Source organism: Hyla sarda, chromosome 1 (assembly GCF_029499605.1).
Source record: "Hyla sarda isolate aHylSar1 chromosome 1, aHylSar1.hap1, whole genome shotgun sequence".
NCBI lineage: Eukaryota > Metazoa > Chordata > Amphibia > Anura > Hylidae > Hyla > Hyla sarda.
The window spans coordinates 223,493,009-223,512,802 of record NC_079189.1 but is presented as its reverse complement, the minus strand read 5'-3'; the positions used below and the strand labels follow the sequence as shown (position 1 = coordinate 223,512,802).

Sequence of the window (19,794 nt, the reverse complement as noted above, 5' to 3'; positions counted from 1 at the left end):
CTGTCCTTAAAACAAGACAAAATGAGGCTCAATAGTGTGTGTCCTCCATGTGCCTGTATGACCTCCCTACAATGCATGGGCATGCTCCTGATGAGGTGGTCTCCTGAGGGATGTCTTCCCAGACCTGGACTAAAGCATCTGCCAACTCCTGGACAGTCTGAGGTGGATGGAGTGAGACATGATGTCCCAGATGTGCTAAGTCGGATTCAGGTGTGGGGAACGGGTGGGCCAGTCCATAGCATTAATGCTTTCCTCTTGCAGGAACTGCTTACACACTCCAGCCACATAAGATCTAACATTGTCTTGCATTAGGAGGAACCCAGGGCCAACCGCACCAGCATATGGTCTCACAAGGGGTCTGAAGATCTCATCTCTGTACCTAATGGCAGTCAGGCTTCCTCTGGCAAGCACATGGAATGCTGTGCGACCCCCAAAAGAAATGCCACCCCACACCATTACTGACCCACTGCCAAACCGGTCATGCTGGTGGATTTTGCAGGCAGTAGAACGTTCTCCACGGCATCTCCAGACGAATTAGCTAATCTTGGTGTTCTCTGGCAAATGCCAAACATCCTGTACGGTATTGGGCTGTAAGCACAACCCCCCACCTGTGATCGTCGGGGACTCTCCTTCAGGACCTAGTGGATATCTGGATATCCACCCTCATGGAGTCTGTTTCTGACTCAGTGGACACATGCACATTGGTGGCCTGCTGGAGGTCATTTTGCATGGCTCTGGCAGTGCTCCTCCTGTTCCTCCTTGCACAAAGACGGAGGTTCCTCCTTGCACAAAGACTGAGGTAGCGGTCCTGCTGCTGGGTTGTTGCCCTCCTACGGTCTCCTGATGTACTGGCCTGTCTCCTGGTAGCACATCCATGCTCTGGGCTGCCAAACCGGTCATGCTGGAGGATTTTGCAGGCAGCAGAACGTTCTCCACGGCATCTCCAGACTCTCACGCGCTGACACACAGAAAATCTTCTTGCCACAGCTTGCATTGATGTGCCATCCTGTATGAGCTGCGCTACCTGAGACTTGTGTGGGTTTTTAGACTCATGACACCACTAGAGTGAAACCACCGCCAGCATTCAAAAGTGACCAAAACATCAGCCAGGAAGCATAGGAACTGATAAGTGGTCTGTGGTCACCACCTGCAGAACCACTCCTTTATTGGGGGTATCTTGCTAATTGCCTATAATTTCCACCTGTTGTCTGTTCTAACACAAGATAAATAGCTCAAATAGTCAGATATGGGCTAGCCTTATTGCCCCATCACAATAAATAAAAAAAACCCAAATAAACTGGGGTATGACTTACAAATAAAAAATTGCAATTTATTTTGTATATACTGATAAAACACACATACCCCTACACACAGAAACAGATATTCTCCTGTGACCGCAAAGGGAAAATTTATAATTCACAGAGAATAGCAAACATATAATTGTATCCACCTCCTAAATTTATTGCACATATATAATTTTCACTTCAGTACTCAATTTAGTGATTATTGCACAAAAATTACATACCACCTTTTAGTCAGTTGAGGTGGATATATTTATTATTGCACAAATACCGGGCCCTTTCATTGCACGGGATAATGGGAGATAACAGTAAATCTGAAGACTGATGTGTGCTGTCCCTACACTCCCTATCAGTCCCTATAGTGTGGTGCAATGAAACCCCTATTCACACCTTCCCCTCACTGTGCGGCATGTAACTGGGGCACTCGTCATAATAAGGATGACACCCATGCCTCAGGACCCTGTCTCTACACTGTTGTAGTATTATCATACAGTGTGGCTCTGTATGGCTCCCTCGAAATGCTTAATCCTATTCTGTACTGTTTTTTATTGTTTTATGAATTTGCAATAAACCTCCCAGCTTTATACCTACTCTTCTCCGGACTTCGGCTTATTACTACTATCCACGGAACCAGCAGCGCCACTCGGAGGTCTTTTTCATTCATCCATTATGTGCAGTGACTCTGACTGGGATAGCGGTGTGTGTGTGTTTATAATGCAATGCACGAATGGCTGGGATTTGTAGTCCCCAACACACATTATTAAGTGGAGCAGATGATTATATATATAGAGAGATAGATATATATATATATATATATATATATATATATATATATAGTATGATCCTCTGCTCCTCTTACATATTGCATGACTGGCTGGGATTTATAGTCCCCTAAACACTATCTTATGCAATATGAAAGAGGAGCAGAGGATCTCCCCCCCCCCCCCCCCCCATCCACCATGCGGAGATGGCCTCATTTAGGATGGGACACTAACACACATTCTGAGCCTAACACTCATATCCACTCACCTCTGCTGGGTATATAGCCTCTGACTCGGTGACATGCTGGATCCATTATAAATTTAAATAAAATTTTGATCAAAAAGTGCACTAAGATGCGAGCCTCCGTTTTTTGACCCAAGTGTGCTGCTGCAACCTTCTTTTTTTTTGTATACTCTGTATTTGCCACAGCAGCGTGCACCCGTGTATTAGGTAGTTGTGCTGGTTATTTTTCTTTTTGTTTGTGTGTGTGTGTGTGTATGTATATATGTGTATGTGTATATATATACATATACATACACATATACATACACACCGTATTCATCGGCGTATAACACGCACTTTTTAGGCTAAGATTTTTAGCCTAAAGTCTATGTGCGTGTTATACGCCGATACACCCCCAGGAAAGGCAGGGGGAGAGAGGCCGTCGCTGCCCGCTTCTCTCCCCCTGCTTTTCCCGGGTATCTAGAGCCCTGCTGCCGGCCTTTCTCTCCCCCTGGCTATCAGCGCCGCTGCCCGTTCTGTCCCCCTGACTATCGGTGCTGGCGCCGACAGCCAGGGGGAGAGAAGGGGCAGCGGCACCCATTGCCGGCGCCGCTGCCCCGTTGCCTCCCCCCATCCCCGGTGGCATAATTACCTCTTGCTGGGGTCGGGTCCGCGCTGCTGCAGGCCTCCGGCGTGCGTACCCTGCGCCGTTGCTATGCGCTGCACGACGCGGCGCATGACGTCAGTGCGCCGTGCATAGCAACGACGCAGGGGACGCACGCCGGAGTCAGGGGGACAGAAGGGGCAGCGGCGCCGATAGCCAGGGGGAGAGAAGGACCGGCAGCAGGCCTCTAGACCCCGGGAAAGGCAGGGGGAGAGAAGCGGGCAGTGACGGCCTCTCTCCCCCTGCCTTTCCTGGGGGTGTATCAGGGTATACACACGCACCCTCATTTTACCATGGATATTTGGGTAAACTTTTTTTTACCCAAATATCCTTGGTAAAATGAGGGTGCGTGTTATAGGCCGGTGCGTGGTATACCCCGATAAATACGGTGTGTGTGTGTGTGTGTATGTATGTATGTATATGTATGTATGTGTATATATGTATATATATTATAAAAAATGCAATGCACGACTGGCTGGGATTTGTAGTCCCCTACACACAATATTTTATGCAATATGAAAGAGGAGCAGAGGATAATATATATAATCCTCTGCTCCTCTTACATATTGCATAATGGGACTACAAATCCCAACCAGTCTTGTACTCTGACTGGGATAGAGCTATAGCCCCAGGCAGTACCTGGGATGGATGGATGGGTGGGTGGATGGATGAGCAGCTGCAGCACGGTGCGCGGCATGGGAATACATGCCTCTGTTTCTCCTTGTGCTGAGTGACAGACCAGGAGCGAGCACAGAGCCTTCTAAAGCCTGCCCTCACTTCCTGTATTCCGACGGGCCAGAACCGTTGCCACCATCTGTTTTCATATAGCGACGGCCAGAGATCAGCGTGGGGCTCTTTTGTGAGGACCCCTAGTGGACACTTTTATAAATGCGATTTAAGTTAAATCAATGAAAAAAAATTATTGAATGCATTTACAAATATTCATATTTTATAGTGCTCTAAATGACCACTAATGTTTGTGATAGTGGCCATTTAGAGTTGCAAAATTGCAGATTTTCACCCACAACTAATCTTAATTTTTTTGTTTTGCTATACATTATATTGCTATACATGAAACATGTCATTACAAAGTTCAACTGATCACATAAAAAACAAGCACTCAATATTGAAAATTTACTGTGTTTCGAAGGCCAAAACCCGCTTTATGCTTAACCCCTTAAGGACTCAGGGTTTTTCCGTTTTTGCACTTTCGTTTTTTCCTCATTACCTTTTAAAAATCATAACCCTTTCAATTTTCCACCTAAAAATCCATATTATGGCTTATTTTTTGCGTCGCCAATTCTACTTTGCAGTGACATTAGTCATTTTACCCAAAAATGCACGGCGAAACGGAAAAAAAAATCATTGTGCGACAAAATCGAAAAAAATGCCATTTTGTAACTTTTGGGGGCTTCCGTTTCTACACAGTGCATATTTCGGTAAAAATTACACCTTATCATTATTCTGTAGGTCCATACGGTTAAAATGATACCCTACTTATATAGGTTTGATTTTGTCGCACTTCTGGAAAAAATCATAACTACATGCAGGAAAATTTATATGTTTAAAAATGTCCTCTTCTGACCCCTATAACTTTTTTATTTTTTCACGTACGGGGTGGTCTGAGGACTAATTTTTTGCGCCGTGATCTGAAGTTTTTATCGGTATGATTTTAGTTTTGATCGGACTTTTTGATCACCTTTTATTCATTTTTTTAATGGTATAAAAAGTGACCAAAAAGACGCTTTTTTGGACTTTGGAATTTTTTTGCGCGTACGCCATTGACCGTGCGGTTTAATTAATGATATATTTTTATAGTTCGGACATTTACGCACGCGGCGATACCACATATGTTTATTTATTTTTTTACACTGTTTTATTTTTTTTATGGGAAAAGGGGGGTGATTCAAACTTTTATTAGGGAAGGGGTTAAGTGACCTTTATTAACACTTTTTTTTTTACTTTTTTTTTGCAGTGTTATAGGTCCCATAGGGACCTATAACACTGCACACACTGATCTCTCATCCTGATCACAGGCGTGTATTAACATGCCTGCGATCAGGGTTATCTGCACTTGACTGCTCCTGCCTGGATCTCAGGCACGGAGCAGTCATTCGTCGATCGGACACCGAGGAGGCAGGTAAGGGCCCTCCCGGTGTCCGATCAGCTGTTCGGGACGCCGCGATTTCACCGCGGTGGTCCCGAACAGCCCGACTGAGCAGCCGGGTCACTTTCACTTTCACTTTACAAGCGACGGTCAGCTTTGACCTCCGCTTCTAAAGGGTTAATACCGCACATCGCCACGATTGGCGATGTGTGGTATTAGCCGCGGGTCCCGGCCGTTGATGAGCGCCGGGACCGACGCGATATGATGCAGGATCGCATCGCGATCCCGCTTCATATCGCGGGAGCCGGCGCAGGACGTAAATATACGTCCTGCGTCGTTAAGGGGTTAAAAGGGTTATCCAAGAGCAGAAAAACTGTGAGCTAATTTCTTCCAAAAGTTGTCCTCAGTTGGTGTGTGGTATTACACATTTTTGGTTATATATTCTAAACAGTTATGAAAAATGTATCCTCGATCTGCGTGTGACCCATTACGGACTCCAGGAAGGGGCCTGTCTCTTGCCACGAAGCGCTCTGGCGCCCCCTTCTAAGCAGAGCTTCGGAGTCGGACGAAATTTTGGGTACCTGGAGTCTGCAAACAATACTCTGACTCCTACTAAATTTAGATTGGAATAAAAAAAATTAAAAAAGCAAGTTTAAATGTCCCAATTCATAAAAAGTTATAATTAATGACTTCTCTACTTTAAGAATAAAGACCAATGCATGTAGTGCCTCATGTAACCGCAAACCGAACACGTTAAGTGACCGTGGAGAAGCATACTTTTCATGTGCTTCACTATATGGCACGTATTGCACAATTAGGAGCGGCAATACTTATACTTTCCGTAGTGTTGTGTTCTGCTGTTACAGGGAACCCATGGGTAACCTAGCCTCTCACCGATAATGTTTTTTGCAGGACTAAAGACACTTGTATAAGTGAAGGGAATGAAGGGTCAATAGTTCAAGACTGAAGCTGTAAATCATTGGAAAAACTGCTGCCATTCTGCTAAGGCTATAAAAACTTGTAAACTCGATTGTTAGCTTAAAGGGCTACTCCGCCCCTAGACCTCTTATCCCCTATCCAAAGGATAGGGCATAAGATGTCAGGTCGCCGGGGTCCCGCTGCTGGGGACCCCCGGGATCGCCGCTGCGGCACCGCGCTATCATTACTGCACAGAGCGAGTTCGCTCTGCACTAAATGACTGGCAATACAGGGGCCGGAGTATCGGGACATCGCGGTTCCGCCCCTCATGACATCACGGCCCGCCCCCTCAATACAAGTCTATGGGAGGGGGCGTGGTGGTTGTCACGCCCCCTGCCATAGACTTGCATTAAGGGGGCGGGTCGTGATGTCACGAGTGGTGAAGCCATGACGTCACGCTGCTCCGTCCCCTGTAACGCCAGTCATTACGCACAGAGCGAACTCGCTCTGCAATAATGATATCGTGGTGCCGCAGTGGCAATCCCGGGGGTCCCCAGCAGCGGGACCCCGGCGATCTGACATCTTATCCCCTATCCTTTGGATAGAGGATAAGATGTCTAGGGGCGGAGTACCCCTTTAAACATGACTATGGGATTCTACTAGGGAAATCATGTTTTATAATAAATGCCCCTTCCTGGATCCTCCCACTGCCCTAACTTCAGCAGCAGATCAGCACACAAACTGTTCAATACAGTAGACTGTTAGCTTCCTAGACAGTAGTCCTGTGGTAATGACATGTATGTTGCCTTTCTTTCCTTCAAGAAATGTATAAAATACATTTGCATAGTAATACAGAGGAGTCGGAAGTACAAAAAACGTAGGAGTCGGAACATTTATCTACCGACTCCACAGCCCTGCTTCTAAGACTAACTGGTGTCTCTTGTGATGATCCACTTGGGCAATCGCCAGCTAAGGTGTGATATCACTGTGGCCAGCGATTAACTGAGCAGCCTGTCAATGCTGAGACCAGTTCCTCTCAGAAGGTGGAGGCTGGAGGGCTGACCAGTAAAATACAGGGCCCTTTCTGGAGATTCCAAGGAGTCCCTTCTGGCTGGGAGATGGTGATAGGTTTTTCATAACTGGAGTTCTTTTAAAGGTGATAATATATAAACAGACTTGCAATGATGAAATGTTTATTAGAGTAGTCTATTTTCTGAAGCAATTACCCACCCTATCAGATATGTGCAGAGAACAGAACTATTAGAATAGTCTGTGTATTGTCTTGTTTCCAAACCTGTTTGTTTAGGCAGTCAAAAGACCCCAATCAATTGCATTGTGTAAAGTTAGGCTTAATGTGTTCCGGAAGTCAACAAGTAGCAATGTTTTATGTTTTTATTGCCTAAAACTGGATTGAAGCTCACCTGACCCCATACAAGTAATTCTTGGCATTTTTTTATGTTTCCACTGCAGGTGCGCACAGTAAAAGCCCATGAGTTGGTAAACCACATACCGAAGGAATCTTTACCAGAGCATTTGGGAGGAACATCCAAAATAAGCCACGTTGCTTGGATACAGGCATGTGTCAATTCTAGACAAGGCCAAGAAAATGGAGACTGCATGGACCACCTCTTTGTTATATACTCAACTGAGCAAAATCCTGTTAGTGATAGACTAAACTCGAATTGCACCCAGCAGAATGTGACTGACAATACCAGACTTCTTCACAATCATTACCATGAAAACAGGACTAAGAATTATGCCGAGACACACAGAGTAAGTGGCTGTGTGCACTGGAATGGTTCTGCTGTTAGTGGCAACTACGATTGTTGTGATAAAAGCTCCAGCGCAAATACAAACTGCAGGAGGCCGCCTCCCCAATCGGAGACTCCTCCGGACACTCCATTGTATAAACAGCCTGCTGACAATCCTTCCATCCCACCTTTACCCCAGAAATCTCGACCACTGCCTGCAGACATGGAGCAATCCATACATATGCCTGAAGAAGGAGGAATGACCGTACTAGCTTTGGTACAGCACGTCAAGAGGATGAAAAAGAGGGGAATTTTTCAGGAGTATGAAGAAATTAGAAAAGAGCCACCAGTCAGTTCTTTCGATTTATCAAAGTAAGTTGGAACTTCCAGATAAGAGGGAGGCAGGCCATGAATTGGACAAATAACACAGAGAGAGAACATGTCAGGGCTTGATTTCTTGAAAATGGCACTAAAGAGCTAAATAATGTACTGGCTGCAGTGTGATAAACCCTTAGGGATGTAGACAGAACTAGGTTTTCATCTTGGGCTATGTTCACATGGCAGATTTCTGCTCAAATTCCATACTACAAAGATTGCAGCTGAATTTCTGTGTTCTCAAAACACAAAATTCTGCTGAAATTCAAAGCCTCATTGACATCAGTGAGATTCTGCCACAGAAATTTCGCTGTGAATGGGACAGCAGAATCATATTGAAGTAAAGCCATAAATTCCAGTGGATTTTCTGTGTAGAATTCTTCTGCGGAATTTCACACACACATTCTGCCGTGTGAACACAGCCTAATGGAGAATTGTAAGAAATGTAAATTAAAGCAAGGTTAAATTCATACTTTCACATCAGGTATTTAATTTATGACTGCCACAAAATGCTCTCTTTAAATGGCACAGCAGCAGAGCTGAGCCGACTTCATACCCACTTCGTCCCGGCTGCTATCAGCAACCGGGGACCCGTGGGTAATGCCGGACATAGCCGATCAGGCTGATGTTTGGCATTAACCCTTTAGACATCACAATCAAAGTTTGCATTGTCTAAAAGTGGCATAATGTAGTGCCTGTAGCTGGTGGGTACACTCGTAGCATCCCAATAACCTGTAAGGCACGAGGAAGTATGTTACCTGCTTCCCTTCCATCCAGCCAGCCACAGCGGACTATAGCAATGGAGCACTGATAACACTGATCAATGTTGTTCTATGGAACATCATTGACCAGTGTTTGCAGTCTGAAGATTGCAGGTATTAGTCCCCTATGGGGGCTATAAAATAGTCAATAAGGTGTAACTAAATATAAATAAATCAGTTACTCTTCAAGGTGGCTACAAGACTGCTGATTTCAGAAGCTCACAGGATGAATTTTATGGTCTTGTGTTTGGGGTTTCTTTCAACTTTTCCATATTCATTAAAATTAATAGTGTTCCTGAAATATTATTCATGAAGAAATTACTTTACATTTTGATATATCCCCTCTTCCCACAGGAAGCCTTACAATCAAGCCAAGAACAGATACAGTGATGTCCTGTGCTTAGACCAGTCCAGAGTTAAGCTGGGACTTATTGGCACAGATGAGGTAACCTTCAACTAATGATTACTAGAACATGAAACATACTATATGCCTTTTCTTTTATATGTTATCTATTGCAATTTATTTTAATTTTATTTTTTATCTATCTCATGGGCATCCATACTGTCAGGAGCCTCTGTCTGTGCCTCCAAGGTAAATTAATAGGAAACAGACTAAAGCTCTTGTTCTCTCCTCTGGTTTCCTCTCCTGCATTTTATGGAATGGTCCAGGAAGTGCCAATGTGCTATTCTTATCAGTTGTGTTCATACCGTGTTTTTCTCGCGATTTCAGTTTCTCCTACATCACATTCATTTTGCTGTATGTAGAGACATAGTCAACTATGCTTTTGTATAATAGTCACACAAAAAAATTTTTCCTATGCTTTCAGATTTTGTTGGGAAGAATTTGTACCCTTAGGCTATAGTAGTGGGAATGCAGAGCTTTCTCGAGGTTTAGGGTACATTCAGACCATGTTTGTGCAATACGGTCAAAGGAATTGTGCAGTATGCTCGCCAGAATCCAGTCAGGGGAATTTAAAAACCGAACACTGCCGTATCTCCGCCGGACCCGTGCTGCACCCCACTCATTTGAATGGAGTCAGATATTGACTGGTCGGCTCATTTTTGGACCGTGTCCCGTTTTGTTTCCGGACTAAAAACCATGGTCTGGTTAAAAATGAGCCTACCGGAGTACAGCAGTGATTCTGTGTAACAGAATCTCAGTGTATATGTTAAATGAAGGCTGTGACAGATGCCTAACTGTGTCATCTGTCACCCATTAACGAATGAGATCCATTCAAAAAATACTTTGTGAGCTTCGTATCCTTTAAGTAGATGCCAATATAGCCTGTGGGTGACAAATGCCATTATTGGGTATTTACTTAACAAAGGCATCACCCATAGACTATAATGACATATTTTTAAGGAATATGTTGTAAAAAGATGATGCTATGTCTGTGACGGCTGTAGTGGTATCCATCACCTATAGGCTAATACGGTACCTACTTGAATGGGGTTTCCTTATTGATCCCATCTCTGGAAGTAGCATGGTCTACACATTCCATACTTCATTTTTACAGAGCACTGATACATGCCAACCAGGACGACACACCTACAGCTCCTGTCTGACTTATTGACCCCCTATAGAGACATGTAGCATATACATTTGGACCTTTCCCAACATAAACAATGAACATAAGGAAAGAAAGTGTTAAGCCAAATTTACCTGTCACTATGTCTGTGTTGGATGTAATGTGTCCTGCTGGGGTCGGCTAAAAAAACTGTATTACTGAAAGAGATCTCTGATGTAACTAAAATAAAAGTAGTTATATGGAAACCTTTCTTTCTATAATGATCTATGTATGGAATTGGCATGCTTTTTGTTCCTTAGGGTAAGGTCACATGCCATTTTGCTGCGTATTTCCTGCAACTGATTTTGCTACCCATTGACTTTACTGGGTAGGAAAATACACAGCAGCAAATACCCTAAAATTGTTTTCTATTTGAGAGTAGACAAAGGTAAAATACTACTTTGAGTCATATGCCTCGTAGTGACCAGCTGAATGTTTTTTATTAAAGTACTGAAGGACTTTTTCACTCATTTTGCTCAAGTTACCCACAAGTGGGAGTTAAATATTAAAGGACAGGGAAATCAGTTTGCTGGTTAAGAGAAAAAAGAACAAAGCCATGAGCCCTTGCACTTTAGTTTTTTCCTCCTTACATTTTAAAAATCATTACCCTTTCAATTTTGCACCTAAAAATCCATATGATGGCTTTTTTTTTTGCGACACCAATTCCAATTTGTAATGACATCAGTTATTTTAACCAATAATCTACGGTGAAACAGAAAAAAAAAAATCATTGTGAGACAAATTTAAGAAAAAACACAATTTTGTAACTTTTGGGGGCTTCCGTTTCTACGCAGTACACTTGTCAGTAAAAATGACACCTTATCTTTATTCTGTAGGTCCATACAATTAAAATGATACCCTACATATATAGGTTTGATTTTGTCGTACTTCTGGAAAAAATCATAACTACATGCACGAAAATTAATATGTTTAAAATTGTCGTCTTCTGACCCCTATAACCTTTTTTTATTTTTCCATGAACAGGGCGCTATGAGGGCTCATTTTTTGCGCCATGATCTGAAGTTTATATTGGTACTATTTTTGTTTTGATCAAACTTTTTGATCGCTTTTTATTCATTTTTTTATGGTATAAAAAGTGACCAAAAATGCTCTATTTTCGACCTTGGAATTTTTTTGCGCATACGCCATTGAATGTTTAATTAACAATATATTTTTATGGTTCAGACATTTATGCACGCGGCGATACCACATATGTTTGTTTTTATTTACACTCTTTTTTTTTAAATGGGAAAAGGGAAGGTGTTATATCACATTTAACTTTATTTTTATTAATTTTTTTTACTTTTTTTTTATGCAGTGTTATAGCTCCCTCTAGGGGTTGTAACATTGTATATACTGATTTCAGGCATTAATCAATGCTATGCCATAGGAATGCATTGATCAGTGTTTTCTGCACTTCATTGCTCAAGCCTGCATTTTAGGCTTCGAGCAATCAAACGCCGATAGGACAGCCAGAAAGAATGTAAAACACCTCCAGCTGTCCTCTCAGCTGTTCAGGATGCTGCTATATCACCGCTGCGGTCCTGAACAGCTCCGCTGAGCTAACCAGCAGTGTATTCTCCCGTTTTAGACCCTGCGATCAACTTTGATTGCGGCGTCTAAAGGGTTAATACCGGACATCAGCCCGATCGGCGATGTCCGGTATAAGCCGCAGGTCCTGATTGCTGATAGCAACTTGGACCCCGCAGACACGAAGCGAGCACAGCTTCTTAGCGCACTTCACAGATCGGGAGCCGGCCACAGGACGTAAATATACGTCTGTGGTCGTTAAGGGGTTAAACAAAAAAATATATAACAAAATAGAGCAATATAAAATCGTGTTTATTTTTTATAGTATGCATGACTTATGTCAATCACCTGACCTACTGCAGGAGTCTGCTCCAATTTTCCACATGTGAAAACACTGTGTTCACTGAAGTGTTCAGTGCATATAAAACTATAAGATGAGCTACAGTACCAGACAAAGACTCCCCTGTGTGTGAGCCATTGTGCCTGTGTAAACAATGAAGGAGATGCCCTCTTCATTTTATCTCATTACAGTGGTCCCTCAACATACGATGGTAATCCGTTCCAAACCATTGTTTGTTGAAACCATCGTATGTTGAGGGATCCATGCAATGTAAAGAATAGAAAGTAGTACTCTCCTGTCCCCGCCGCTCCGGACCCATCACCGCTGCACTGGATGTCGCCCTCCATCGCTGTTGCGGCGTCCCCGACGCTCCGGGCGTCTCTGCTTCCCAGGGATCGTCGCTCTCGCGTCGCCGCCAACACGTCTCTACGCACGCCGCTCCTATTGGATGACGGGATGGCGTGCGCGGCGACGTGATGACTACGATGGAGAGCGCCGTCTATGTAGGGGATCCCGAAGAGGACGGTCCGGAGCACCGAGGACAGGTAGGAGACCATCACCGGAGCACACGGGGCACCGTAAGCTGCTATCCGGTGGCAGCTAAAGCAGTCTGCGCTGCCGGATAGCCGTTTATGCAATGGCCCGACATACAAAAGCATTGTATGTTGATACTGCCTTCAACATGTGATGACCTCTGAGAGGCCATCATATGTTGAAATGATTGTATGTCGGGGCCATCGTAGGTCGGGGGAGGGGGGGGTCACTGTATTATACTTTAGGCCATCAATGTTTGTTTTAGAGAACATTTTTAAGCAGCATTATCCCCAACTGCATTGCAGGCTTCTGTATGTTCAGAGGTAGAAATGCCTCCATTTGCAGCTGGCTGCACCCCTAAAAATTTATATTGCGATCCAGAATGTCCTGTCATGTATGTATGATCAGTTTCTCTGCTTCTTAGTGGTCTGACCACTCTCCTTGTATTGCCCCCCTGTAAGTGTGATACTGTCAAACATACCACTCTATGAACTATTAGCAGTCTGTTTAGTCCTTGCAGCTTTTCTTTTGCCTTTGTGTGTAATATAAATATACCATCTATAAATGTGTGTGTAATATAAATATACCATATATAAATGTGTGTGTAATATAAATATACCATATATGTGTGTGTGTGTAATATAAATATACCATCTATAAATGTGTGTGTGTGTGTGTGTGTGTGTAATGTAAATATACCATATATAAATGTGTGTGTGTAATGTAAATATACCATATATAAATGTGTGTGTGTGTAATATAAATATACCATATATAAATGTGTGTGTGTAATATAAATATACCATATATAAATGTGTGTGTGTAATATAAATATACCATATATAAATGTGTGTGTGTGTGTGTGTAATGTAAATATACCATATATAAATGTGTGTGTGTAATATAAATATACCATCTATAAATGTGTGTGTAATATAAATATACCATATATAAATGTGTGTGTAATATAAATATACCATATATAAGTGTGTGTGTGTAATGTAAATATACCATATATAAATGTGTGTGTGTAATATAAATATACCATATATAAATGTGTGTGTGTAATGTAAATATACCATATATAAATGTGTGTGTGTAATGTAAATATACCATATATAAATGTGTGTGTGTGTAATATAAATATGCCATATATAAATGTGTGTGTGTAATATAAATATACCATATATAAATGTGTGTGTAATATAAATATACCATATATAAATGTGTGTGTGTGTAATGTAAATATACCATATATAAATGTGTGTGTGTAATATAAATATAACATATATAAATGTGTGTGTGTGTAATATAAATATACCATATATAAATGTGTGTGTAATGTAAATATACCATATATAAATGTGTGTGTGTAATATAAATATACCATCTATAAATGTGTGTGTGTGTGTGTAATATAAATATACCATATATAAATGTGTGTGTAATGTAAATATACCATATATAAATGTGTGTGTAATATAAATATACCATATATAAATGTGTGTGTAATGTAAATATACCATATATAAATGTGTGTGTAATATAAATATACCATATATAAATGTGTGTGTGTGTGTGTGTGTGTAATATAAATATACCATCTATAAATGTGTGTGTGTGTGTAATATAAATATACCATCTATAAATGTGTGTGTGTGTGTGTGTAATATAAATATACCATCTATAAATGTGTGTGTGTGTGTAATATAAATATACCATATATAAATGTGTGTGTGTAATATAAATATACCATATATACATGTGTGTGTGTAATATAAATATACCATATATAAATGTGTGTGTGTGTGTAATATAAATATACCATCTATAAATGTGTGTGTGTGTGTAATATAAATATACCATATATAAATGTGTGTGTGTAATATAAATATACCATATATAAATGTGTGTGTGTGTAATATAAATATACCATATATAAATGTGTGTGTGTAATATAAATATACCATATATAAATGTGTGTGTGTAATATAAATATACCATATATAAATGTGTGTGTGTGTGTGTGTGTGATAAAAATCTACCATATATAAATGTATAATGTAATTAGAATTGTAATGTTATAAGCAGTAACCTTTTATTTGATCTTGCGTTTATAGACCACTGACTACATTAATGCCAGTTTTATGGATGGATACAAAAGAAAAAATGCCTATATAGCTACTCAAGGTATTATTATATATATATATATATATTTTTTTTTGTGATTAAAACGGGCAGCCTGTGTTTTAATATGTAACTAAGGCTCAAGTGCCCAGGGTGCATTCCCCAGCATTACAAGAGCCAAGGGATAGCCAGCCCGTCTCTTCTTAATCATCACCTCCTTGCCCAATTGCATGCATCTACCTTGTCTTTGATTGACAGTGGGCACGGAGTTGTAGGAAGAGATGGGCTTACTAACCCTGGACTCCTGCTGCATTGGAATGGCCTGCGGGCACTTGAGCCGCTTTAAACCTTTTTGTTTTATTTATATTAAGGGAAAACGGACAGCAGGGTCACCCGCACCAACCTGAATATCCAGGTAGATAGTGTGGAGGAAACTGTTTCTAGTACTTACCAATTGTAAATCGATGCAGCAGTTCAGGAGATATTCATCATGTTGCTAATATGGTAATTTCTTCTTAAGTGCACTTGAGGTAGGGCTGCTGCTGTATGTGCAATGCTTTCTTCCATCCAGCCAATAGCTGATAACTCCGCCCCCTCGATAATATTCATCCCCTCTACCTCGGCATGTCCGTGAAGATGGTGGAAATATCACCTGAGTGTGCGGTAGAAAGCAGCCGCCTTCAGTGCGTTTAAGAAGAAATTGCCAGGGTTAGCAACAAGATAGAATTAATTGCAAAAATTGTGGGATTTAAGCAAGAAGATGGAATATCTCCTGAATGTCTGCACCCATTTTTACCAGATAAGAAGCACTAGAAACAGGGTTTTCCCACATTATCTACCTGTGTATTCAGGTTATTGTGAGTGACCCTGCTGTCATTTTCCCTTTTTAACTAAGAATATAGATGGGAAAGGCAGCAAGAGTTGTACCAATAAGCCAAAACTGCCCATTGGCCTGTCCATTGCATTGTTTGGAAATCATAAAGATGGCATATTAGCTAGTCAAAAAGCATTGCAGCTGAGAAATGTGAACTGTCGATTCTTAATCACTTTAGAAAAGCCTTTATCCTGTGTACATGTGGCATAGTTTGTAAGATTGAAAAAAGTACATAGAGTTCAACCTAAAACCCTGTTGTGTTGATCCAGAGGATGGCAAAAACACCCAATTAGGCTGATGCAAATTACCTCATGACAGATGAAAAATTCCTACCCAATCCCAATATGGCGATCAGAACAAATCCCTGGATCAATGTTCTATGCCCTTAAATCTATTATCCATAACCTGTTATATTATATTTTTCCAGAAAAACATCCATTGTGACCTTTCCCAACATACACAATGAACATGAGGAAAGAAAGTGTTAAGCCAAATTTACCTGTCACTATGTCTTTGTTGGATGTAATGTGTCCTGCTGGGGTCAGCTAAAAAACTGTATTATTGAAAGAGATCTCTGATGTAACGAACATAAAAGTAGTTCTATAATGATCTATGTATGGAATTGTCATGCTTTTTGTTCCTTAGGGTAAGGTCACATGCCATTCATTTTGCTGCGTATTTCCTGCAACTGATTTTGCTACCCATTGACTTCACTGGGTAGGAAAATACACAGCAGCAAATACCCTAAAATTGTTTTCTATTTGAGAGTAGACAAAAAGGTAAAATACTACTTTGTCATATGCCTCGTAGTGACCAGCTGAATGTTTTGTATTAAAGTACTGAAGGACTTTTTCACTCCTTTTGCTCAAGTTACCCACAAGTGGGAGCTAAATATTAAAGGACATGTCATGGGAAGATCAGTTTGCTGCCTGTTAAAAAAAAAACAAAAAAACAACTGGTGCCAGAAAGTTAAACAGCTTAGTAAATTACTTCTATTAAAAAAAATCTTAATCCTTCCAGTACTTATCAGCTGCTGTTATGATCCACAGGAAGTTCTTCTCTCTTTGAATTTCCTTTCTGCCTGACCACAGTGCTCTCTGCTGACACCTCTGTCCATTTTAGGAACTGTCTACTTCTGAGTAGAAGCAAATCCCCATAGAAAACCTCTCCTACCCTGGACAGTTTCTAAAATGGACAGAGGTGTCAGCAGAGAGCAATGTGGTCAGGCAGAAAGGAAATTTAAAAAAAAGAACTTTATATGGATCATAACAGCAGCTGATAAGTACGGGAAGGGTTAAGATCTTTTAATAGAAGTAATTTACTAATCTATTTAACTTTCTGGCAACAGTTTTTCCAGTGGAGTACCCCTTTAAACGAAAAATTTTTAACAAAATAGAACAATACAAAATTGTCCCTTTCAATTTTGCACCTAAAAATCCATATGATGGCTTATTTTTTGCACCACCAATTCTACTTTTTCAGTGATATCAGTAATTTTACACCAAAATTTTTCCGGCGAAACGGAAAAAAAAAATCATTGTGCGACGAAATTGAAGAGAAAACGCCATTTTGTAATTTTGGGGGCTTCCTTTTCTACGCAGTAAAATTTTTCGGTAAAAATGACACCTTATCTTTATTCTGTAGGTCCATACGATTAAAATGATACCCTACTTATATAGGTTTGATTTTGTCGTACTTATGAAAAAAATCATAACTACATGCAGGAAAATGTATACATTTAAAATTATCTTCTGACCCCTATTTTTTTATTTTACCGCGTATGGGGCGCTACGAGGGCTCATTTTTTGCACTGTGATCTGATGTTTTTAGCGGTACCATTTTTGTATTGATTGGACTTTTTGATTGCTTTTTATAAATTTTTTCATGGTATAACAAGTGACCAAAAAATAAGTTATTTTGGACTTTGGACTTTTTTTTGCGCGCACGCCATTGACCGTGCGGTTTAATTCATTATATATTTTTAGAGTTCGGACATTTACGCACACGGCGATACCACATATGTTTATATGTTTTTATTTACAGGTTTGTTTTTTATGGGGAAAAGGGGGGTGATTTGGACTTTTATTAGGGAAAGGGTTAAATCACATTTATTAACTTTTTTTTTTTTTTTTTTGCAGTGTTATAGCTCCCATAGGGGGCTATAACACTGCACACACTGATCTTTTACACTGATCACTGCAAAGCCATAGCTTTGCATTGATCAGTGTTATCGGCGGTCGATTGCTCAAGCTTGCATCTCAGGCTTGGAGCAATCAATCGCCAAACGGACGTGCCGGAGGAAGGTAAGAGGACCTCCGCTCGCGTCCTAGCTGATCGGGACACCGCATTTTCACTGCGTTGGTCCCGATCAGCCCCACTGAGCAGCCGGGAAGCTTTTACTTTCGTTTTAGATGCAGTGTTTAACTTTGAACGGGTCCCGACTTCAGTTATATGACGGGACCGACCCGATAGGACACGGGCCGCGTTAAATTGTGGGAGCCAGCCAAGGACGTAAATATACGTCCTTGGTCGTTATGGGGTTAATATGCATGATTTACATCCAGGTCCCCCTTGAACTTGTTTTGTGTCAGACCTCACACCATCATATGGCAGAGAGTTCCATAGCCTCACTGCTCTTACAGTAAAGAATGCCCATCTTTGATGGTAAAACCTTCTTTCTTCTAGATGTAGAGGATGCCCACTTGTCATGGTTACCAGCCTAGGTATAAAAAGTTCACTAGAAAGATCTCTGTGCTGTCCATTCATATATTTGTATATTGTGATCATATCCCCCCTAAGAGGTCTTTTATCCAAACTGTATAACTCCCAGCTTGATAACCTGTCTTAGTAATGTAATCCTCCCATACCATTCATTATCTTTGTTGTCCTCCTCTACACCTTCTTCAGTTCTGCCATGTCCTTTTTATATGTAGGTGCCAAAATTGGACTTAATACTCCATATGTGGTCTGACTAATGATATAGACCAAAGTCAGCAAAAATGATGTCCTTGTCACGTGCCTCTATGCCTTTCTTGATACATCCCATGACTTTGTTAACCTTGGCAGCAGCTGCCTGGCGCTGATCACTAAAGTTGAGCTAACTGTCCACTAGTACCCCCATGTCCTATTATTAAGCACATACTTGTACATTTTCACCTAGATTTATCAAACTGTGTGAGAGAAAAAGTGCACAGTAACCAATCACAGCTCCGCTTTCACTTTACCAGAGCTCGTTAGCTGAGCTGTGATTGGCTACTGTGGAAAAGTCTCTCCACTTTCTCTCACACGGTTTGATAAATCCCGGATTTTGTTTTTACGGCCCAAGTGCATATCCTTACATTTATCCACATTAAATTTCCTTGTATTGCCCCCTGTAAGTGTGACCCTCAAAGAAAAAAAGGAAGCTAAAGAAAACTGGATAAAATTGAATGTACCGGTTTTATACCATACAGAATCCTACAGAAAAGATGTTTGCCATTAGAGGAGGCATATGGGATAGGACACATAAGTAAAGGTACCTATTGAACTTACATTAGGTTGTTCAGACACATCTCTGTTGTCCTATTTGTTGCAATTGTCCTATTCATCTGAAATATACCCAGTTAGATGAATGTAACTGAATGTGATTCTCCACAATTTCTGCAGCATATCTGCCATGTGTGAACTCCCCAACCAACTCTTGCTGGTCATTTGTAGGGAGCATGCTCACTGCATAAAACAGCTGTTTTTGTTCTTTTGGATTTGTTACAGTTATGAGCACAAGTAACCATAAGTTGTTTTTTTCCTCTAACCAGGTCCCTTGCCAAAAACCTTTGATGATTTCTGGCGGATGGTGTGGGAACAGAGAGTTTTAATAATTGTTATGACGACAAGGTAAATACACGTGTATAGCAGTCCACAATATATAGTATAGCATGTTCTAGGAGATGCTAGCTTTCACCTTGGACATGACTTGTCTGT

General features: G+C 41.1%; 1 protein-coding gene across 3 annotated transcripts in view; it reads left to right on the top strand.

Annotated features, from left to right (window-relative positions):
* Window positions 1-19,794, top strand: part of LOC130364845 (tyrosine-protein phosphatase non-receptor type 9-like) — a 78,120-nt gene that overhangs the window by 50,260 nt on the left and 8,066 nt on the right. For all 3 annotated transcript variants that reach the window (XM_056568817.1, XM_056568816.1, XM_056568818.1), the window contains 4 exons: window positions 7,445-8,097; window positions 9,216-9,306; window positions 14,954-15,023; window positions 19,629-19,707. In XM_056568817.1, coding sequence (XP_056424792.1) covers window positions 7,445-8,097; window positions 9,216-9,306; window positions 14,954-15,023; window positions 19,629-19,707 — 893 coding nt within the window. The remainder of the gene's footprint in view (window positions 1-7,444; window positions 8,098-9,215; window positions 9,307-14,953; window positions 15,024-19,628; window positions 19,708-19,794) is intronic.